Source organism: Meles meles, chromosome 2, assembly GCF_922984935.1.
Source record: "Meles meles chromosome 2, mMelMel3.1 paternal haplotype, whole genome shotgun sequence".
NCBI lineage: Eukaryota > Metazoa > Chordata > Mammalia > Carnivora > Mustelidae > Meles > Meles meles.
This window is the reverse complement of record NC_060067.1, coordinates 89,731,607-89,755,535: the sequence shown is the minus strand read 5'-3', so window position 1 is coordinate 89,755,535 and position 23,929 is coordinate 89,731,607. Positions and strand designations below refer to the sequence as shown.

Genomic DNA, 23,929 nt, shown 5'->3' with positions numbered 1-23,929 from the left:
GGCTGGATCTCAGGACCCTGAGATCATGACCTGGGCCTAAGACAGAGGCTTTAACCCACTGAGCCACCCAGGTGCCCCTTGATGAAACATTTAAATCAAGTGACATGACAAAACATTTTATCAAATATATTGTATAGAAAATATGCTAAAATTAGGAATATTTTAATTTTCCCTTTGTGCCTGGAACAGGTGGCTTCAAGTGAAAAAAATACATGGTTAATGCTTCCCCAATATGGTGGCCACTAAGTATAGCTGTGGCTCAGGAAAAGTGGCAGCAGGGAACCTAAAGCAGTTCCACCTAAGGATTCCTGAGGCCGTGTTTGTGGAAGATGTGGATTCCTTCATGAAACAGCCTGAGAATGAGACTGCAGAAGCAGTACTAAAGAAGGGAACTCAAACTTGCTCAAAAGAAAAGGAGGCTGGGGGCGCCTGGGTGGCTCAGTGGGTTAAAGCCTCTGTCTTCGGCTCAGGTCATGATCCCAGGGTCCTGGGATCGAGCCCCGCTTCCGGCTCTCTGCTTTGCAGGGAGCCTGCTTCCCTTCCTCTCTCTATGCCTGCCTCTCTGCCTACTTGTGATCTCTGTCTGTCAAATAAATTAAAAAAATAAAAATCTTAAAAAAAAAAAAAGAAAAGGAGGCTGAAAGGTCAGATTCCTGAAATTAAGCAGACTTTGAAATTCTAAAATACATGCAGGAGATAAAAAAGAGCCCACCAGTTCACTGGAGACCAGATTCTTACTGGTGGATAACTTGTATTGCAAACCTTCTGTTCCTCCTACTCATAAAATGTGTCTGTGGTTGGGGGTTAATGTAATGCTTGAATGTGATATTGATGAAGCTCAGGCATTGTTGGGAAAGAATTTATTGACTACCACGAAGAATCTTGATTCTCTTGAGGAAGACCTTGACTTTCTTCAAGATCAATTAACTACCACAGAAATCAGTATGTCCGAGGTTTATAACTGGGATATGAATAGAAGAAACAAAGATGATTCTACCAAGAACAAAGCATAATGCTGGCAATTAAAAATGTTCAGTTTTCTAAACATTATTTTAAATACCCCAAAGGTTATCCCTAAAGGTTGATATCACTTTGATTTTTTTAACAGCAAGAATGGTAATTAAAACTTTAAAAAAGATAAACATCATTTTATTATAAAAACAAAACTAGTTTCAAATACTTTATTAAATTAGCAGATTTTAATTTTGTTTTAATTTCCAACAAAGTAAATGCTACTTTCATCATCTTTTTTGGTTTGTCATTTAAAAAGTCTTAGCTGAAATGGCTGAGGTATACTATGGATGCTGAATTCTAGATACTTTTCTTTACTGGTTCCCTTGATGTGGTTAACCAGAGTAGAGGTAGGAAAAACAGTTTAAATATTTCCAAACTTGCTTTCTTTAGTATATGTGGGGACTTACGGCTCTCTGTTGCTGTTATTTGTCTTATATAACTGGATTTTCATGAATGACAGCTTAGCCAATAACTATTAAAATATTTTGTACATTTCAAGAAATGGTAATTTGCCTTCCTAAACTGTAAGAGAACCATTGAGACAATGCTTTTTCTTATCCCATTGAAGTGCACAGTATCTTTGCAATGATGACATAAGGGAGATTTGGCCAACAGGAAATAACAATATTCTTTAGCTACTCAGAACTGTTCACTATGGCAATGTTGTATTTCTTAACAGTTTTCCAAAGCATCTGAACAAGAATTAATGACAAATACAAATCTGCGGTGGTTGGAAAGATTTGTGAGCTTTTTTTCTTCATGATAAAACCTTATAGGAAGAATAGAAAAATCCTTGTGGATAGCTGTTGGTACAGTGGCTAGCACTGGGTGATACAGAGTTTGATAAAAACACAAATGTATTATTCCATATACATGTAGTACAACACACACTCGCACAATGTTTTGTATTTGTATTTCATGATATTAAAACATTGAAGTTAAAAGAATATATAGCTAATATCATTTGAGAAGTTTTGGTAACTTTCCTCTAACAACAAATGACTAATAATTAGGTAATAAATTATTTTGTGACTCAGATTTCTGATTGGTTTCTAATTCTTAGTATTATAGGGACCTCATCAAAGAAATAATTTTTGATAATAGATCATAATGTAAATTTTGGCATGTAACTCTAAAGGAATTCAAAGAATTAAGTGATTTTTTTTAAAAGATTTTATTTATTTGACAGAGAGAAATCACAAGAAAGCCAGGCAGAGAGAAAGGAAGGGAAGCAGGCTCTCCACTGGGCAGAGAGCCCGATGCGGGACTCGATCCCAGGACCCTGAGATCATGACCTGAGCCGAAGGCAGCAGCTTAACCCACTGAGCCACCCAGGCGCCCCAAAGAATTAAGTGATATTGATGTAATAAAACTCCCTTCATCCCTATCTCCTTGTTTATTTGAACAAAGTTTCCCAAAGTCTATGTCAACACACATGAACAAATAGAAATCGGCCTTTTTCGAGCAATCAGTAGGATTCATCCATAGATACATTATTAAATAATTGGTGAAAAAAGACCACATTTTTCACAATAAGAGATACATTTCTAGTACATTTTACTTATTACGTAATAATTATCACATTTTATAAAATAAATATTTTGGTTAATTGGTTTTCATTAATACTTGCAGTTTTAACTCAATGGGGGAATTCAAGAGAGGAGAAAGTTAATTATTAAAACTTTATGGTTACATAAAATTTTAGAAATTAAATTTATATTTATTTATGTAATTTGTTGCAGGTAAGAAAGAGAGGCACTCCATAAAAGACTTTTAAACATTAAATATAAAGTAACATTCTGCAGGGGAAATATGATGAAATTGCAAATTCAGAAAGAAAAAGAAATCATAATTTGCAATTATTAAAGAAAAATTTGTCCATTATTAATTTTATTATTTGCCCATTATTATTTTTATTTGTCCATTATTAATTTATCCATTAATGATGGTGGATATAAATAACTATAGTATTTAGGTCCCATTAGATACATTTAAAAGAGTGTTATTAAAGTTTTATTTAGAAAATATTTGTGATAGTATAGAAAATTGCATCCTTTACAATGATTTAAATTTATTCTGGAAAATTTAAGATATCAATGTGTGTAGGGTTATATTGCTTACAGAACCTTTTAGAAACACATGAGCAAGAGCCTTTGAAGGCCACTGACCTGGACCTAGCTGGCCTGACCTACCTAGTTCACTAACTGGATTTAAGCCCCAAAGAGAATAATACAGAGAAGAAACCCGAAACATGCAAGGTGACTCGGAACTTTGAAACAGCCTTCTCACTAAATAACTGCTGGAGAGAGAGAAGAGCCTGAGCCAACAATATAATGAGTCTTATGGAACTTGAAGTACAATATAAAGCAAATTGGGTTATGTGTCATTTAAAGTCCTTCAATGGCTTCCCACTGAATTTAGCATATATCCCAAACCCCTTATCAGACTATAACCCAAGTCTGTTGCATGAAACAATAGCAGCAGCAATATCATCTGGCATTTTGTTGAAACTGCAGAATCTCAGATCCCACCTCATACCTTGAATCGGATTCTTTATTTTAAAAAGATTCCTAGGGGGCGCCTGGGTGGCTCAGTGGATTAAGCCGCTGCCTTCGGCTCAGGTCATGATCTCAGGGTCCTGGGATCGAGCCCCGCATCAGGCTCTCTGCTCCACGGGGAGCCTGCTTCCTCCTCTCTCTCTGCCTGCCTCTCTGCCTGCTTGTGATCTCTCTCTCTGTCAAATAAATAAAATCTTTAAAAAAAAAAAAATAAAAAAAATAAAAAGATTCCTAGGTACTTTGTATGTATGTTAAAGTATGTAGAGAACTGGTATACGTGATCATAAATGAGTAATTTACATAGTAGAATAGACAATGTAGTGATAGCCAAGGTATTTGTTTTAGCTTAGAACAAATATTTGTTCTAACAACATACACTGGTTGTATGGTAGATTTGAGGCTTGAAAATGAAAGAACAAAATCCAGCTAGTACAAAACACCCAAGGGCTTCTACTTCATCAACCATATTCTCCTCTCTCAGTCTCTCCCTGTTTTGCCATGCCTCCTTCCAAATGTATCTTCTATCAATTCCTTTCGCATGCCAACTTTTTCTTGCCTTAGGGCCTCTCTGCAGGCTGTAGGAATTCTGCTGGAAATGCTACTCCTTTCCTTCTCAATAGACTATTCTCATCTTTCTGATCTCTGCTCAAAATCACCTCCTCAGCGCTTTCATTATTACCCTTCTAAAGTCTGTAATACTCTGTCGCCTCTTTCTTTTCTTTATAGTTTTTTGCACAATGTGTAAGTTATTTATTAGTTTTAAATTTTTATATTGAAATACTCCGACAAGCAAGAAGTTGCAAAAATAGTACAGAGAGTTCTGTGTACCTCTTACCCAACTTCCCCATTAACAACATCTTACATGACCATGTTATACTGTTAAAAGCAGAAAATTGGTATTGATGCAGCAACCTGAAAGTTTTTGTTTGCTTAGTTCTTCTCTCTGATCACCCCATTTAAAGTTAAATCCAGTCATTTTCTACCACATTCCCTTATTTGATTTCCTTCTTTGTACTCGTATCTTGTATTCGCTATTTGTGAAAGTAGTTTGTTTACTTGGATGTGGTCTGTCTCCACTTCCTGATATGATTTCCCTGAAGGCAAATGATTTGTGCAGCATTGTATAACCAGCACTTACAATAGTGCTGTAATTGTTAAATAAAAATACAGTAAGTGCTTAATAAATATTAATTCAATAAATGAATGAATGTAGGTAGAGATCCAATTCCAAATATCACAGTTAATTTATATATTGTAGTTGGGGAGAATGTTGCAACAATTAATTATGTGCAACTAGTAGTTAAATAAGTTCTCAAGATCTAATGTAGATAGGGATTATAGTCAATGATATTGTATTACGTACTTCCAAATAGCTATGAGACCAGATCTTAAATGTTCTCACTACAAAAAAGAAATAATAAATGTATGACAGGATAGAGATGTGAGCTAAAGCTACAGGGGTAATCATGTTTCAATATGTATATATATCAATAAGTTGTACACTTTAAATATACAGAATGTTATGTGTCAATTGAAAAGGCCAAAAAAAAAGTAACCGTAGAATTCAATATTTCTGATGACTACATTTTATTGTTGTCATATGTTAAGTGGTGGGAAGGAAATGTGCAGTCTCAGTTTCCTTGTCTATAAGAAGATACTCAGGAAATACAGTAATCCATACTTCGAGAACTCTTTTCTCCAATCCACAGCATTATTTTTAGTTGGGCTATTGATTTAAATATGTGCAAAAGGTCGTTAGAATGAAAGTAGTATATACCATACTTTTGTAAGATAATTTTTTCAGGAAGATAATTTTTAGTTCCACTTCTTTTTAATCACATACAGGTAGCTACTTTTTGAAACTATATTGGAAAGTTACTTTGTTCAGACAAGAAGGAAATGACACTGAAAGGGAAGAAAAAACATTTCAAGGAAATGAAAGTGATAAATAATATAGTTTGCATTGAAAATAGTGTTTCTCTTTGGCTTTTAGGTTTTTTTGTTTTAAGATTTATTTATTTGAGAGTGAGAGCATGAAATGGCAGGGCAGAGGGAGGAAGAGAGAATATCTCAAGTAGACTCCATGCTGAACTGATCCTGAGATCAGGACCTGAGCCTAAACCAAGAGTCAAATGCTTAATTGACTGCATCACTCAGGTATCCCTCTGGCTTTGAGTTTTATTTCTACCAATAGATTCCAAAGTCTCTGCAAAGATGGATATTTTCATTTCCATCTTTATTCTCATAAATTTTGATGCAATGTCAGCACTTTGGATTTCTTAATAAATTTGTATCACTACAACATTTTCTATTTAAGGCTTCATACGAAAATCCTTGACTCAATCAGTTTTCAACAGCTAACTACCAAGGCATATTTAGGTGTTAGTTTGGCATCACTTTTTATATTATACCTTTTTAGATTAGGAAAGATTTTAATTTGGATCAAACAAATTAATATACATTAAAAGGAAACTCTGGCTCCTAGTCCCACGTTCGTCTGAAGGACATCTGCTTTTTTTTTTTCTCTTTTTATCTGATTTTAGATGGCCATATATTTTGTGTGTGTGAGAGAAACAAATGATTTAATATATATATGATGCTTAGGAAAGATATATTGGGACATGCTAAATGCTCAGCATGTATAACAACTATGATGATATCACTCAGCAAATTTGAATATGTAGTGTTAGTAGAAAATGTATTGTCCTTCAAATGTAGTAGCTGTTGGATCTTTGCATCATATTTCAAATTGAGAAGTATCAACAACCTGGAACACTAGGTAATGGTACCTTTATTTTTAAAGTATTGTTCAGTAAATAGAATTCTGATATAATGGACTCTGAAAAACAACCTGAGGGTTTTGAAGGGTCAGGGGTGGGAGGTTGGGGGAACAGGTGGTGGGTAATGGGGAGGGCACGTGTTGCATGGAGCACTGGGTGTTGTGCAAAAACAATGAATACTGTTATGCTGAAAAAAATAAATAAAATGGGAAAAAAAAGAATTCTGATATAATGTATGTGGAATTTCACATTCAGATGAAGGGTGTGATATTTACTGATTTTTAAATACTCTTTAGCATGTCTGCTTTTATCTAGATTTCTGTTATCCTAAACTAATTATTCTTTCCTTCATTTATTTAATAACATTTATTGATTGTTTACCTTATGCCAGACACAATGCTAGGCCTGACTATAAAACTATGGAAGACATTCCTGAGGAAATTCACAATCTAGTAGTAGGGCAAAAAGGTATTTAGAAACAGAAAAAATGGAAAACATTGTGAACAGTGTGAAACGTCTTTTTGTGTGGGTTGCGGGTGGCTTATACAACAAATATTTATTTCTCAGTGTTCTGGAGGCTGACAAAACCAAGATCTAGACTGGCAGATTCAGTGTCTGTTGAGGGCTGCTTCTTCATTCATAGTTGGCTGTCTTCTCACTGAGTTTTGTGATACATATTTATTGATCAAGTAATGGTAGCTTGAAGTTGGCAGTAGCTCTGATTCTAGGGTGGAGTGTATGGCCAAGGCCAGCCAACAGTACCACAATCCCCATTGCCTTTAGAGGTAAGCGTGGGACCCAAGAACAGTGAATGAGGCACAAGGAGACTTTGGTTGAGATTTCTGGAGAACAGCCTCTTGCTCTTTCTTGCTGGATCAAAACATGAGGAGGATATAGGACGAAGAACTCTGCCATTGTCTTGCTACCATGGGAAACAGGAGATTAAAGCTAACATGATGAATGACTTCTCTGAGAGAGTCGCACTGGTCCTGGAGATATACATGGCTTGGAATTTCATGCCTGACCTGAAGTTAATCTAATTCTGGTGTCTAAAGCTTATGAGGACCAGTACATTTCCTTTACGTAGGCCAATTTACATCAGTTTTCTGTCATGTCCAATTAAAAGGATTGAGCTTAATATGGGTTAGAGGAAGAAAAATATAACAAGGAATTATTAGACTGCAGTGATAGATTAGAATTTAGCTTTTGATTTATTCTCTATCTTTAGCACTGACTATCAGCTCCTCAAGGGCAGGGACTTTGTCTGCCTTGATTATGCATATATATCCAGGGTTTAGTCCAGTGTCTGGCATATAGATACTAAATATTTCTTGACTTAAGTAAAGACGAAAAATAGAGACATGGAAAATCAAATTAAAGAAGACTTCGAAATAATTTTTTCACATTGACCTGATGAACTGAGATATAGTGATAAATGGTTAATGAATTGCAGAAAGACTATAGCTACATAAGCAATAAAGAGAGTTTATTAGAGAGATAAGATTGTCACTTAGGCTAGCAGACATGCCAAGAGAGGGTTTGACCAATACAAAGGGATGAGGGAAAAAAATCTTCACTCTTTGGCCTTTTCGGGAGCACACACAAGATCAAATGATAATTTATAAAAATTTTAAAATTTTATACTTTTACAAAAAGAGTAAGAAAAATGAACAAGATAATAAAATATAAAATAAAGGCAGCAAGATTTGTTATTTTTTTTTAAGATTTTATTTATTTGAAAGAAAGAGAGATACCACAAGCTAGGGCGGTGGGAAGGGGCAGAGGGAGAGGGGCAAAAGGAGAGCAAGAAGCAGTCTCCCTTCTGACTAGAGAGCCTGATGCAGGACCCGATCCTGGGACTCTGAGATCATGACCTGAGCCAAAAGCAGGCACTTAAACAAATGAACCACCCAGGCGCCCCAACCAGAGTTTTAAAGTAAGGTATGTGGAATGTGTATTTCAAAGAAATGTAGAAGAATGAAAAAGAGATTAATTCAAGGAAAAGATCATGTTTGTCAAATATTATGGATTGAATTGTGTCCCCTCATAATTCATATGTTGAAACCTTAACTTCCCTCCTCCCCCACAGTACCTCAGAGTATGACTATATTTGGAGATATGTACTTTAGAGAGGTGGTTAAGGTAAAATGAGGTTATTAAGGTGATGATATGTGACTGTTGTCTTTGACACTCCAAGAGCCACCAGGGTCATGCTTGCACAGAGAAAGGACTATGCGAGGACACAGCAAGAAGGCATTTATCTACCTGCTGACACCTTGATCTTGGACTTGAAGTCTCCATAATTGTTAGAAGATGAATTTCTGCTGGTTAAGCCACCCACTCTGTGATATTTTGTTATGTCAGCCTTAGCAAACTAATACAAAAAATGTAAATTCATCTCGGGTCTAGAGGCAAAAATTGATAGGATAACCAAAGAAAAAGGTAGTCATATTTCACCAAAATATTTTATTTTAGTTTGGGTAACACATGCACCATTACAAAATTTAGATATTTAAAAAAAAATACAATAAAAAAGAAATCTTTCTACAAACTCAAACTGGGCCAGGATATCCACTTAATTCCCCTTTGCAATGGTAGTCTATACCAGTTTTTCTTTCTTTCTTTCTTTCTTTTTTTTTAAGACATTATTTATTTATTTGAGAGAGAGAGAGCCGCAGAGGGAGAGGGAGAAGTATGCTCCCAGCTGAGTAATGAGCCCAATATGGGGCTCAACCCAGGACATAACCTGAGCCGAAGGCAGACACTTAACCAACTGAACCACCCAGTTTTTCTTCATCATTTTTTCATATATAACCTATGCCTAAAAATAATACTGTCTCTCTCTCTCTATATATATATATGCATAAAAATGCTATTTTACACTATGCGCCGTTGACTGGAAATTTTAACTTTTGTCCAGTTTAGTCTTTTGAGCAGTGTGTTTATAAAATGAAGTCTACAGGTTTGAGCCTGTTATTAGTTTCCACAGGTTACATACATGTTTTGCTCTTCACTTTTCTACGGTACACATTGTAGATCATCTCCTATCAGTGCTTTTATAGCTACCACATTTTTTGCAGCTCTATGGATGTTCCATGATTTTTAAACTAATCTTCTGAATTGAACTTTATTAGGTTGCTAAGAATCTTTTATTTTTATGAACAGTGTAACAATGGATAGCCTATACATTTCGGTCGTGTATGAAGATATCCATACGATTCATTTCTGGAAGTGGAATTTCTGGGTCAAAACATATGAGCACTGACAGCTTTAAGATGATATTACAGTATTGCTCTCCTTTGAAGCTAAATCAATTCAAATGCCCTCCAGCAATGTATGGGGGGAGGTTCTGTTTCCCCAAGCCTTTTCTAATATTGCGTTATCAAATGTTTTTGAACTTTGTCGCCTGAAAAAGAAAAGCTATGGTATCTCAACTGCAGCTTTAACTGGTCTTTATCTTTTAAAGAGAATGAAGAACATCTTTTCTATGGTTTTAGCTCACTTGTATTTCTTTGTAGGTGAGCTGTCTGTTCATATCTTTTGCTCATGGGTTGGTGGTTTCACTTGTTGATTTGTAGGACATTACACGTTATTTTAAAGTTTAAATCATTATTAGAATACTGTGTTCTTCTAGTATATCTAAAAATGTACAAATTTCCTCTTTCCAAATGCATGTTCAGCTCCTTTCACTTTTTATCAGCTTTAAAGTGGGTAATTGTGGTTTTCCTAAAATATATTTGACTAACTCTCATTGGTTTGTTTTAACATTGGTGCCTCCTGGGAGACTAGTGGCATGACAGAAGGTTGAATTGTGGCCACGCTGGCTAGTGGTAAGTGAAAAGAAAAATAATTTCAGTTGGCAGGTATATTTTGAAATAATACAGGAATCTATTTTTTTTGTTTTTATGGACTTAAGAACATTATTGATGATGATGACAATTTAGTGTGAGAAATGACTTCAGACTTGGTATCCTGGTATTATAAAAAATGTATAACAACTTGAGGAACAGTCAAGTTCATACATCAAGACATTGAGGTTTTAAGAAATTATTAGATGATAAAGAAATAAAAACCTAAATTAAGCATTCAAAAACCTTTAACATCTTGAATTTGGTGGCAGTAAATTCCTTTATGCATTAAAATACAGATAGTATGCTGTTTTAACATCTTTTAAAATTATCTATAAAGTAGTTGTGGTTTTACATTTTTATGTGTTGTAATTCTATAATTTGAGAATTTTTTTTTAACTTGGATCTACTGTGGAGTAGTGAAAGATAATAGGTGTTGGAGTTAGACTCACTTGATTTTCAAGCTCTGGTTCCATTTTCTAGCTTGTGTGACCTTGGGCAAGTTATTTAACTTTTATAAACTTCCTCATCCACAACTGGTATTTACATTATGGGCTTGTGCAAGTTAAATGAAATAGTACCCATAAGGCATTAGCCAAGTGCCAAGAACTTAACATATATTTAATTTTTTAAAAATTTTCTTAGCATGATGATGAACATTTTTTCATGTGTCTGTTAGCCATTTGTATGTCTTATTTGGAGAAATGTCTGTTCATGTCTTCTGTCCATTTTTTGACTTGTTTTTTGGGATGTTGAATTTGAGAAGTTCTTTATAGATCTTGGATATCAGCCCTTTTTCTGTAGTGTCATTTGCAAATATCTTCTCCCATTCTATGGGTTGCCTCTTTGTTTTATTGACTGTTTTCTTTGCTGTGCAGAAGACTTTTATCTTGGTAAAGTCACAAAAGTTCATTTTCACTTTTCTTTCCTTTTCCTTTGGAGACATGTTTTGAAAGAAGTTGCTGTGGCTGATGTTGAAGAGGTTACTGCCTATGTTCTCCTCTAGGATTTTGATGGATTCGTATCTCACATTGTGGTCTTTCATCCATTTTGAGTTTATCTTTGTGTATGGTGTATGTGTATTGTGTATTGTGTATGGTGTATCTTTGTGTATGGTGTTTAAGTGAAGGTGTATCTTTGTGTATGGTGTAAGTGAATGGTTGAGTTTCATTCTAATGTATATAGCTGTCCAATTTTCCCAGCACCATTTATTGAAGAGACTGTCTTTTTTCCATTGGATATTTTTTCCTGCTTTGTCAAAGATCCTTTGACCATAGAGTTGAGGGTCCATTTCTGGACTCTACTCTATTCCATTGGTCTATGTGTCTGTTTTTGCACCAGTACCATGCTTTCTTGGTGATCACAGCAAGTTGAAATCAGGCAACATGATGCCCCACCTTTGTTTTTCTTTATCAACATTTCCTTGGTGATTTGGGGTCTTTTCTGGTTCCATACAAATTTTAGGATTGTTTGTTCCAGCACTTTGAAAAGTGCTGATGACATTTTTATTGGGAGGATGTTGAAAGTATAGATTATATGAGAACAATGAATCTTGGAACACTACATCAAAAACTAATGATGCACTATATGGTGACTAACGTTAACATAATAATACTTGTATTACTTGTAGAGTAAAATAAACTATTAATTCTGAAAAAAATTTTCTTAGTATATATTTAGTTTTTGAAGTACATTTCATTTTACTCTATTGCAAAATATTTTCATGGTGAAAATATCAATGTAAATTTGGTTAAATTGGTGGCTACCTTTGTTTATTATTTTGAAAGTAATTCCTGTTATTCTTAAATAATTGTTTCATTGTGATGAAAATTATGACATTAGAGATCTACTCCTTTCATTATTTTTTTAAGATTTTATTTATTTATTTGAAAGAGAGCAAGCATGAGAGGAGAGAAAGTCAAAGGGAGAAGCAGACTCCCCATGGAGCTGCAAGCCCCATAGGGGACTCAGTCCTGGGACTCTGAGATCATGACCTAAACCAAAGGCAGCTGCTTAATCAACTGAGCCACCCAGGCACCCAGAGATCTATTCCTTTTAATCTCTTCCTTTCCTTTCTTCCCTCCTTCCCTTAGCTCCAGGGCAGTTTAGTTCAGTTCAGTTTTCTATCTAAGGATTCTGAACCACATCTAGGTAATTTCTAGATTCCTAGAGAATTCGTACTGGGACAGTTTCTCTCTTGGGCAAAGTTGGTAGTTTGGCTGTGGCAAACTTGAATACATGTGGGGTTCTGGTGCCTTACTAGGGAACAAAGATTGAGAATGACTGGGATTCTTCCAGATTTCGAAGAAGACTATTGAAATTAATTTCTTTGCAGAGGTGGAGAAATAAACTCTAAAGAGGTAATTCAAGTAAGGGTGGTAGGAGTGTCCTGGTAGAAAGCGGAAGTAACTAAAATAGGTGCATGTTTTTCTCTTTTTGGCTTTTATCCAGTCCTTTCATAACTTGCTTCTGCTAGGGCCTCTATTTCCTTACATGCAATAAAGGTAATATGGTATATCATATGTTTAATCTTTTCTGGCTTTATTTTATATTTGGTTTCACATCTGTTTCTTTTAGCGTAAGAGTAAAACTCCCACTTGAAAACGTTAGGAGATATGGTGCGGTACTTCAGCTCAGGAAGGAAGTCAGAACTAGAGTTTTAGACATTTAGAACTTGAGGGAGGATAAGGAATACAGTAATGCTTAAGAGCATGAACTTTGGTGCCACATTGCTTGGGTTCTACCCTAGCCTTCCAAGTTATTTAACCTCTCTGTACCTTAGTATTTAAGGTGCAGTTTGGCAAGTTATTTGACCTTTCTGTACCTTAGTTTTTAATTTGTGAAATGGGAATAGAAGAGATAATAAGAGTACCTATCTCCCAGGATTTTTGGGAGGATTAAATGAATCAATAAAATGTGCTTGAAACAGTGCGTGGGCCATGCTTAACACTCTGTTTGCTATTGCTTGCATATCACTGTGTGCATTTCTAGTTGTCCACATCTGTCCCGAGCAATCCCCAATCTTCCATAGAGCTAAGACTGTTACCCACTTTCCTCTTCCTATTACAAATTGTACATAAAAAATGCACAATATATCTGAGATAATTGTCGAACTCCAGAAAGTCGTTTGCCTTGGTTCACCCGCTAAATAATATGAAGTCTTTCTCTTTAAAAATGGTGAGCATCAAACCACTTTTCAATAATACAATAACAGACTCAATTGATTCAATATAGTTTCATTTCATACAATGAAGCTCCCGGTATTGATAAGGTCATAAAAGTATTACTCTCTATTCCTAGCGGATTCATTTCACTTCATAGCATCAGTCTGATTCTCCTTTTTGTCAGCGTTCTGTTCTTTTCTGTGCTTCTCCGTCTGCGGGCCTTAGGAAGGTGTTTATTGACATTCCCTTTGCGTGATTAGCAGGTGATTTTTTTCAAGCCAGCCCCTGACCTGACCTCAGGGCCAAGACTCCACCCCCAGTCCGGGGACTTCTGGAGAAGGGAAGGGACGGATAGGAAAGGGGTGGGACGCCGCAGATTCTTGGGTGGCGCTTGGGTGTCGTGCCGGCGCCATGACGTGTGACGCCACCAGTTGGCGCAGTCGCAGTGGCGCCTGGCCGTGGCTGGGACCCCTCCCATCCTTCTCCGCCCCTCTGTGTCAGTGGCTAGGGGCCCCTGGCAGGACCTGTGGCAGCTGGCCGGGGTGGCGGGGTTAGAGGGTCGTGGGCCCCGGCAGAGCTTCGCGGGCCGGGTCCGGCTCGGCGCTGCTGCCACTGCCCGAGGCCTTTGGCGTCGCTCGGAGAGACCCGGAGCGGTTCCAGGCCGCCCCGGCGCTCGCCCAGGTGAGGGGACGGGGTCGGACTGGGCAAGGGGTTGGGGTGAGCCGCGGTTTTCCGTCATCTCTGGAACTCAGCCTGGTGGGAGTCTGGAGGTTTGGCTTCATCGCTGCTGTCTGTTGCGGTGTCGACTCATTTCTTAGTTTCTAATACAGCACCGAGACTTGTAGACCTGGTGCCGGAGGTCAATGGGAAGGCCTGGAAAGGCCATCGGAGTCGGATTGTTGGGGGCGCGGACCCAGGAGCGGCCTCTGTGGATGGTGATAAGGCGGGTGGGCGGCACCCACTTGCCTGTGTGTGGACTCGGAGGGCGGGAAGGTCAGTGCACCTGCAGGCTCGGGCTTTAGCCCTTAGAGCGGCTCTGGGATGCTTCAGACCTGAACTGCTTATAGCGTCGATTGACCAAAGGCGGTGGAGCCTTAGAACTCCCCTTTCCAATTAAGGCGTGGGGTGTTTTGTACTCAGAATTAGCCCTTGCCGAGTCTACAGTATGGAAGAGTACATTTCAGCGGAAACATTATCTTTGGTCAAAGGAAGGTGAAGGGAAGTTGATTTTCCTTCCTCAGTATCGTGTCCCACCCACTCTCCCACACCTAACTCCCATTCCTATTGGCCTTAGTTTTGACAGTAGAAAGTTGGGGACGCTCGTTAAATGGAAAGAGTTCTTGTAAATTTCCTCCAAAAGGAAATCATGTTTTTTGTGTGTTTTTTTTTAACTGTCCAGTCGTGTAAGTTAAGTTTCAACTGGTTTCATGTTGCTGCTTTCACTCTTTGCATGGCATTGAAGCTGATTTATTCTAAATTAACCATAAATATTAAATATAAAAATAGATGAATTAACCAGAATATTTATCTTACATAATTGTTGAGTGGTACATATCTCATATGCATGTTATCTCACTTAATCATCGTAACATTCCTATCATGTAAAGCCTATTATTATCACTTCATAGATAAATGCACAGGCCTAAAAATCAACTTGTCCAAAGTTAAGAGATGTGATTTGAACCAGTACTCTGACTCCAGTTTACAGTCCCTTAATCAGTATGCTTATCATCTCCCAAGTATCTTAAGAGTTTGCAAAGTGGTTTTCATTTGATGAAAAGTGTGCCAGTTGCTTAGAATAGGAAGGGAACTGAGGCATCATTCTTGCCAGCAAGGACCCAGCAGTTTGAGAGAACAACCTTTTCAAGGCCACACTTTGAGAGAGAGAGAAAGAGAGAGAGAGAGAGAGAGAGAGAGAGAAAGTGTGTGTGTGTGTGTGTGTGTGTGTGTGTTTTAGTATTTTATTTATTTAGAGAGCGCATCTGGGGGTGCGGCAGAAGAGAGAACATCCAAGCAGACTGAGTGTGGAGCGCAATGGTGGGGCTGATCTCATGAGTCTGAGATCGTGACCTGAGCCAAAACCAAGAGTCAGATGGTTAACTGATTGAGCCACCCAGGTGCCCCTTGAGTATGTTTTAAAGGTAAGATTTGACCTCGACAACCCTCTAACTGCCCAAATCATGCTGTTTCCATGGGTGTGATGGTTTGGAAACCTTTAGAATGGTGTAGTTTGAAAACTGTGTTCTTATTCTAGATTTAAAAGTATTTCTTCTTTGGAAACTTTAAAGTAGGAAATGCAGTTTTGGAGTACCATTAACAACTTTCCACGTGTGTGCATTCTCACGCATGTAATCAAATAATTTAATCTGAAATGGTGGAAATGCTGGTAAAGCCCGACTACCTTGTATATTGGTTAAATATTCTTTTCAGGTTTGTTAAGATGAAATGCTTCAGGTGGACCTTCTGAAGATTAGGAGGAAGAAAAACAACATTGCAGACTCTGAAAAAAAAACTGGGTAAATATCTTGGCTAAGTTTTAATTTTTTTATTTTTTTTAAAGATTTTATTTATTTGTCAGAGAGAGAGAGAGAGCGAGCGAGCAAGCACAGGCAGGCAGAGGCAGAGGGAGAAGCAGGCACTCTGCAGAGGAAGGAGCTGGTTGTGGGACTCCATCCCAAGATGCTGGGATCATGACCTGAGCTGAAGGCAGCTGCTTAACTGACTGAGCCACCCAGTCATCCCTTGGCTAAGTTTTTAAAAATCTAATTTCCAATTAAAGCTGAGATAGAAGAAATCTGACTTTCTGCTTCAGTTGTGTTTTAATTGGCTTAATTAATGGTCAAGGAGTGGGGGTTTGGGGGATGTATAACATGACTTGCCATTCATTTTACCTGACTTTTGAATTGTTGATTTCTGACTGACAATTAAAGAAGCTTGTTTTCCCTGGAACAGATGATCTAAGTGAGAGCGAGGAGGAGGCTGTGATGCCATTTTTGACTTAGTTATATTTTTGACTTAGTTACACACCGTTACTTCTGTCATATTCTTTTAGAACTGTATCACTAAGTCCAGCCCACACTTGAGAGGGGAATTAATTAAGTTCAACCTCTTGAAGGGAGGAATATTAAAGAATTTTTGGACATTATAAAACTACCATACATCTTTTATCAATTGTCAAGTTCTTTAGGGTCAAATAAGCTCTTTCAAAGTACAAAAATAAAGCCTTTATGACCAGGTGAGAGAGAGTTCTAGAAAAGTGGGAAGATGGTTAAGTCAGATTTGGCTTACTTTATAATTTGCCTTCTTTGCTGCTAATCAGGCTCCATAACTTGATGTGTTATCTCTTAGGGTTATTTTTTTAAAAAGTGCTTGTTGACCTTTGATTTAATGGAGGATCCTTTTAGGAGAAAAAAATTTCATAGTGGGAAAAATACGAATTTTTTATAACAAAATATGAATTTTGGTAGCATTCTTATTAGCTTGTAAATGTCGAGTTGGGAGGAAGGAACTCATTTTTCATATAAAAAAACTGAGAACAAAGAGATAATTATTGAGGACATGTCTTAACTGTATTTGTACTCAAGCTTCTCAATGCCATAGTTTTCTCATCTGTAAAATGGGGAATTGTGAATGAGCAGTTATTTGTGACGATTAGATGAGTACACAAAAAGTGTTTAGAACAGTGCCTAGCATATAGCAAGCATTGAATAAATATTATAGCCATTGTTATAGTAGCTATATTTTTATTATCTTTTAATACCATGGAATGAATATTTCAAAGAGTAGGAGAACATTGACCAAAATATTTAAAGTTTAAACTTTAGATCATTGATTTCATTGTACTTTGTCACTTTATATGTATATGTAAAGTGTATTTCTATCTGTATCCATTTTTTTCCTATCCATAGTCATTTAAAATGCTGTGTCTGATATCACCACTAGTATGGTATAGTCATATCCTCATAAAAGTCCCTGAAGCAGCTAGTTTTGTTGTCGTTTCATTTACATGAAAGTTCAATTTCAGTTGTAGCAATTCTCAGCTCACAGAAATTGGCTACTAAATGGATCTTGTGGGCTCTTTGGGTAGAAATGCTATTAAAAAATATTTTCTTTGTACTTGATATGATGAGAGTGTTGGTAAACACAGGTGGCCAGTTTTTTTCTCTTTCTCCCCACATCCAATGACCCTATTTTGTTGGGCAGGTAGTTTGAACATGTATTTGGGAGGGTTTTCTGACTGATGTGCATAAGGTAGAAGATAGAAGTTTGCAGACCAGATAGGAAAATGGAAATAGTTTTATCACAAAAATCCTATAGAATTTTACTTTGCTGGTGATTTTTACTGTTATACCTTCTGGTGTATTTTTAATCAGAATGAAAGTGAAGTGTTGAATTCTTGATTAAAAGAATTAAAGAATTATGTAGTGTCCTTCTGTATCTCTGACTACAGTCTTTAGTTTAAAATCTAATTTATCTGATATGAGAATTGCTACTCCGGCCTTCTTTTGAGGCCCATTGGCGTGAAAGATGCTTCTCCATCCCTTCACTTTCAGTCTGGGTGTATCCTTAGGTTCAAAATGGGTCTCTTGTAGACAACATATGGATGGGTCCTGTCGTTTTATCCAATCTGCAACCCTGTGTCGTTTTATGGGCGCATTTAGGCCATTCACATTGAGAGTGATTATTGAGAGATAGGTTTTTATTGACATTGTGTTGCCTTTGAAGTCTTTCTGTCTGTAGATTGTTTCTATATTTCTGTTCAATGATATTCTTAGGATTTTTTCTCTTTTATAGGACCCCCCTTAATATTTCCTGCAGTGTCGGCTTGGTGGTTGCATAGTCTTTTAAGCCTTGCCGGTCTTGGAAACTCTTTATCTCTCCATCCATTTTAAATGTCAGTCTTGCTGGATAGAGTATTCTTGGTTGCATGTTCTTCTCATTTAGTACTCTGAATATATTTTGCCAGCCCTTCCTGGCTTGCCAGGTCTCTGTGGACAGGTCTGATGTTATTCTAATGGGCTTTCCTCTATACGTAAGGAGCTTTTTTGTCCTAGCTGCTTTTAAGAGGGTCTCTCTTGAAACTTAATTCCTCATTCTAACTATAAGGTGTCGTGAGGACTTTCGAGAATAAAGAAAACTTGCAGAGTGTGTTCACTAGTCAGTACAAAAAACAAAGACAAAACCCCATAACCAGTGTATGGGATGTAGAAGTTGGAGGATTCAACCTTTCACACAGCAGTTACTGTTGATCTCTGCATAACTGACCATATCAAGGAATACGTTGAAGATAGTAATTAGTTCCGGTGGACTATTAAAAGTGGGTTATATTTAAAAATCGTGGCTTCTTCTAGATTTGGAAGTTGAAGTCAGTTCTTTTTACCCTATTCGTAGATATGTTTTCTGGAGATTTTTAAGAGATTTGTTTTGTTTTGCTTTTGCTTTTAATAAGTATTTAGGTAAACCAGCCTAAATTTCTGGTTATAGAAGTCACGTTTTCTAAAGTGCAACATTTTTGTTGAATGATATGATTCCATAGATGTTGAAAATACTTCCATACATAGTATAAGGAACCATTTTTGTTGCATAGATTACGATGTTAAAAAGTACATTTGTTTACTTTGCAGATTTGTAGTGTTTGAATTGTCGCTCATCATGTCTGAATATTTCTTTAGCAATAGTTGCCTGTTGACTATTGTCTTTTGGTATTTGATCTGCTTCTCAGAAACATGCTCACTGGTATTTGTAGAACTATGTTATTCATATTGACTTAATACTTTTTTGATTATTATTTATGCCAACTAATTATACAATTCTGTTATTTAGTTACATATATATTTTTCTTGTATATTGTAAGCAATGAGATGCATTTTAGTTATTGTTTACTGGTATGCATTTTATTTATTTTATTTTATTTTTAGCTTTCACCTTTTTTGTTGAGCTCAATTTTTTTAAAGAACATTAATAACAGGTTAGCTACCACTTTCGTAATGTGTTTCTTGTCAAGCACTGTACTGTGAGTTTTATGTTTGCTTTGTGTTTTTAGTGCCTTTAGCATCTCTTCAAGAAAGAGATGGCCATGTGGAAACAGGCTCTGAGATGCAGTAACTTGCTCAAGCTATATCATGGCTAATGACAGAGGAATTAAAGGGATACTGCCAGCTTTCATTTCAAATCTGGCTTTAAAGCCTACTCTAGTTCCAGGGTACCAGATGATTTCTGTTATTTCTGATAGAATATTATTTTACCACTTAATTCTATTGGATTTTAGAGTTAGTTATTAATGAATTGTGTTTGTTGCACATAGAATTCTGGGACTGGAAGGGACCTGGAGTGACTCTTTTTAGGTAGAGAGGATTATATACCTGGTTTAACATAAGAGGATAATTATTTATCTTGTTTGTTTAAATGAACAGAATAGGACATTATATATTTTTGTTTGATGTGTACAAAGCTGCTACCCTGGCCAGAATTGTTAAGGAAATTAAGTTTGCTTTTGTTGCCCACCATCTCCTTTTTAAGATTTTCCCCATCTTCGGAATCTTGGGCCTTTTGGGATACCCTTAGATCCTGCTTGTTAGTGAGAAAAGTCATCCAGTGAGTTAATTTACACTAATAACATTTGGTAATAATTAATGGTAGCTATTACTGAGATGCTTTACTTTGGATTTTAAGAGCAAATATTGGTTACTACTCCATTTAAAGGAGTAGATGGTAGAATTTTAGGCCTTGTATCCTGATGGGTAAAATTTTTTAGGCAGAGAGGGCTTTCCAAATCACTATGTGGTAAATGGATAATAACAGTCTTTACTACATTTCGTTACTATCTTATAATGTAAAATTTACATATACATGTGAGATGTCTAATTACAGTAGGTACTTCTTTTTTTTTTTTTTTTTTTTAAAGATTTTATTTATTTATTTGACAGAGAGAAATTACAAGTAGACAGAGAGGCAGGCAGAGAGAGAGAGAGGGAAGCAGGCTCGCTGCTGAGCAGAGAGCCCGATGCGGGACTCGATCCCAGGACCCTGAGATCATGACCTGAGCCGAAGGCAGCGGCTTAACCCACTGAGCCACCCAGGTGCCCCAGTAGGTACTTCTTTATTTGTGTTTGTGTGCTCTATTTCTGTAGCATCGTGGAGTTGGAGGGAACATCACAAAGTCATTTGTTTCAGGCCATTTATCTTTAGATTGGTGAGCGGTCAGTGTTCTATATGAATAGCTCAGATGTTCTAATCATTCTTGAAACTTCATTTTGGATAAAAATGTTGTGATCTGGTTTATGTTTTACTTTTGTTTTGGGATGTCATTATGCCATAGTAGAGACAGATAGTTCTTTTGTGTTGGTATTTACTGAGATGTTTGGGTCAATTACCTGACTTCTTAATTGTAAGGAAGACGTAAATGTCTTTGAAATTGGTACCTTTACAAAGGTACCTTAAGATAGTTTGTTACGTATGAGCAGATACCAAACAGTAGCTGAAAAATGTAAGTATATTTTTCTATGACAGTTGATGTAGATGAGTAAAATTTGACCCAAGGGCAAGTGATGTAAAAATATGTGTAAAGTGCATACTTCCCACAATTTCTAGTATACAGAGTGCTGCTATGTTCTAATAGATGTTTAATTTTACCTGATGATGAACAGAATATCAGTGTTGATGAAGTTTAAAGGGGAAATAATAAAGTTGCTTTTCCAACTCTTAAAACCCATGAAATTTCTTTTATAGAAAAAAAAAACTGTAATTAAATCCAAAGAACTTTAACATAGTGGCCTAAAGATACGTGAATACCTTTTTAGCCAAAGCCTTGTGTGAGAGATTTGAGAATGATTAAAACTTTTTATATTTGGCATTGAGTTATTAAAAAGTTGAATATCCTCTTCTTAAACTCAAGCAAATGAAAACAAGATTTTCTTGAGAATGAAAAAGATCATTTAGGCATCTCTTTGGCCTTGGGTACATTGGGAATACTCACTTATTTTTGGCAATAGTGCATAATTATGTACTTTTAATTTTTTAAAATCTTGGTATTATTTTTTTTAAAGATTCTATTTACTCATTTGACAGAGAGACAGCTAGAGAGGGAACACAAGCAGGGGGAGTGGGAGAGGGAGAGAGAAGCAGGCTCCCAGCTGAGCAGGAAGCTAGATGCAGGGCTCAGTCCCAGGACCTTGGGATCATGACCTGAGCTGAAGGCAGATGCCTAACTACTGAGCCACCCAGGTGTCCCTATGTACTTTTTATAATGATGCATTTATTTCATTCATTTCTGAAACAAGTATTCAGGGACTGCTGTATACAGGAAGTTGGTTGGATATGGCACTTAAATGAGTAGGGCAAACTCATCCTTAACAACAGCTGTCTAGTTGGGGGGCAGACTTCTAAAATGATAATTACAATATGATATGATAATTGCTAAGATACAGGTAATCATTCAAACAGCCTTTCTTCACCATTTTCTATATTGCCAGATATCCTAACTGAAGATTATTGTAACTATTCTAAATCTTAAACTTAATACTGAGAAATCCTTAGCTATATTGTAGAAATTTTTTTTTTTTTAAGATTTTATTTGAGAGAGAGAGAGTGAAAGAGAGAGCACGAGCTGGGGTGAGGGGTGGGCAGGGGCAGTGGGAGGGAGAAGCACCCTCTTCGCTGAGCAGGGAGCCCAATGCCAGGCTCAGTTCCAGGACCCTGGATCATGACCTGAGCTAAAGGGAGATGCTTAACTGACTAAGCCACCCAGGTGCCCTTAAAGATTTTATTTTTATTTATTTGAGAGAAAGAGTGAGAGTGAGAGAGAGAGAGAGATCATGAGCAGGGGGAGGGGTAGAGGGAGAAGCGGACTCCCCACTGAGCAGGGAGTCTGATGGGGGACTGGATCCCAGGACTCTGTGATGGTGACCTGAGCCAGGGGCAGACACTTAACTGAGCCACCTAGGTGTCTGCTGTATTGTAGAATTTTTAAGCTCAATATTTATTGAATGAATAGCAGAAAAATAGCTCTACATTATCATGCAACTGTCCTAAGTATACTGCTCCAAAAAATCAAAATCCAATATATACTTTCCTTTGACAGTTCCAAGGAAAGCTCTGGTTCTTCATAACTAGGTCTTTTCACATCATAGGTAATACTATACAGACTTATTCCTGTTTAAACCTGATATAGGTTTAAAACCTTTTTGAAATCCTGTGTCAAATTATGGGGTGATACCTCTTTTAGAGGAGTCATGCAGCCCTGGAAGAACGTAAACCAGTGCAGTGAGGTTTTCTTGAGAAGCTGTGGGCAGGTGCACAGATCTTCCAGTTCCCCCCATTCCCCTTTTCTGAGGTAATCAAATAATTATTGCTGAGGTAGAGTGCAATTGGGGGACATGGGGGTAAGCTGTGGAGATGAAGGTCCTCTCATCCATATTTCCTTTCACCTACCACCCTAGGGCCATTCTTCTGACAGCTGTTATAAACACAAAATAAAGACGGAGAAAAACAGAAGAGGAACAGGAACTGTAAGTAATGGGATTAGAGCCAAAAAACTGGGAGTAATATATAAATTAAAAAAGAAAACAGAAAAAATGGAATGAAATAGAAGAGGTTTTAGATAAATATGGATTTGACTTTTTCAAGAATATGTAGAAGCCATCAGATTCTCTCATCTTTCTGTCACCAAATCTCTCTATATCTGGGTCTTTCTTTTCTTCTTTCTTCCTGTTCAGATAAAGGAAATGTTTCTCTTTCTGCCAAACCCAATTCCAGAACCCAGCATATATGTGCCCTGAATTAAAGCAAAATTTTAAAAAATACTGAATATTTAATACTGTGTCCTTTAAATTGTATGATTTCATGATCTCTTTAAAGTACAGAATCTTTTTTCATGTAAAAGAAAACTGTCCTTAGATTTAATAGGACTGGTAACAAATAAAAAAAAAAAATAGTGCTTTAGTTTGGGTTTCCTCAGAAACAAAACCTGGGTAAGGATTCAAGTAAAGTTAGTTTACTTGGAAGTGATCATAGGAAACACTGGTAGAGGATGGGGAAGTAAGAAAGGAAAGGAAGTCAATAAAGGGCATTATCCTAGCAGTTACTGCTATGGGCATCTGGAACTCACTACCAATGGTAAACTCTCAGAGACCAAATGAAATACTCCTCCAAGTTATCCCAAACTAAGAGCAAGGAAGCTGGAGGTGTTCATCCAGCACTTTTCTAGCCATCATTAACATTAACTGTGGCATTTCTGGCTTGTCCTGATATAGCTGAGATGTTTCTGCAGTCCAAAAGCAATCCTCAGTAAGATGTTACAGGTGTTTAAAATGAGCATTCTTGTATAGAGGTAAATGCCAGCAATATACGGTTGCCATTAACAAATATTTATACAGTGTATTATTGGTTGCCATTAACAAATATTTATACAGTGTATTATTTACTACATGCTGATGATATTCTAAATGCTTTACATTTATGAATTCATTCTCACTATTCAGCTCTATGACGTAGGTACTGTTAGTATTCTTATTTTACAGATGGGTGAATAGAGCATGGAGAGGTTAGGTAACTTGCCTGTGGTGACA

General features: G+C 36.8%; 2 protein-coding genes across 11 annotated transcripts in view; both read left to right on the top strand.

Moving 5' to 3' along the window:
• Nucleotides 1-232: 232 nt before the first annotated feature.
• Nucleotides 233-1,025, top strand: LOC123937458 (prefoldin subunit 3-like). Its single transcript, XM_045998300.1, is given in 4 exon segments — nt 233-445; nt 629-668; nt 671-696; nt 699-1,025. Coding segments are annotated over 4 exon segments (594 nt in total). The 3' UTR covers nt 1,014-1,025.
• Nucleotides 1,026-13,832: 12,807 nt separating this feature from the next.
• Nucleotides 13,833-23,929, top strand: part of KIAA1109 (KIAA1109 ortholog) — a 217,396-nt gene continuing 207,299 nt past the window's right edge. For 7 of the 10 annotated variants that reach the window (XM_045987374.1, XM_045987382.1, XM_045987419.1 and 4 more), the window contains exons 1-3: nt 13,833-14,045; nt 15,795-15,880; nt 22,802-22,870. The gene's annotated coding sequence lies outside the window, so the exon portion shown is untranslated. The remainder of the gene's footprint in view (nt 14,046-15,794; nt 15,881-22,801; nt 22,871-23,929) is intronic. The other 3 variants (XM_045987360.1, XM_045987353.1, XM_045987369.1) reach the window with 3 other exon arrangements.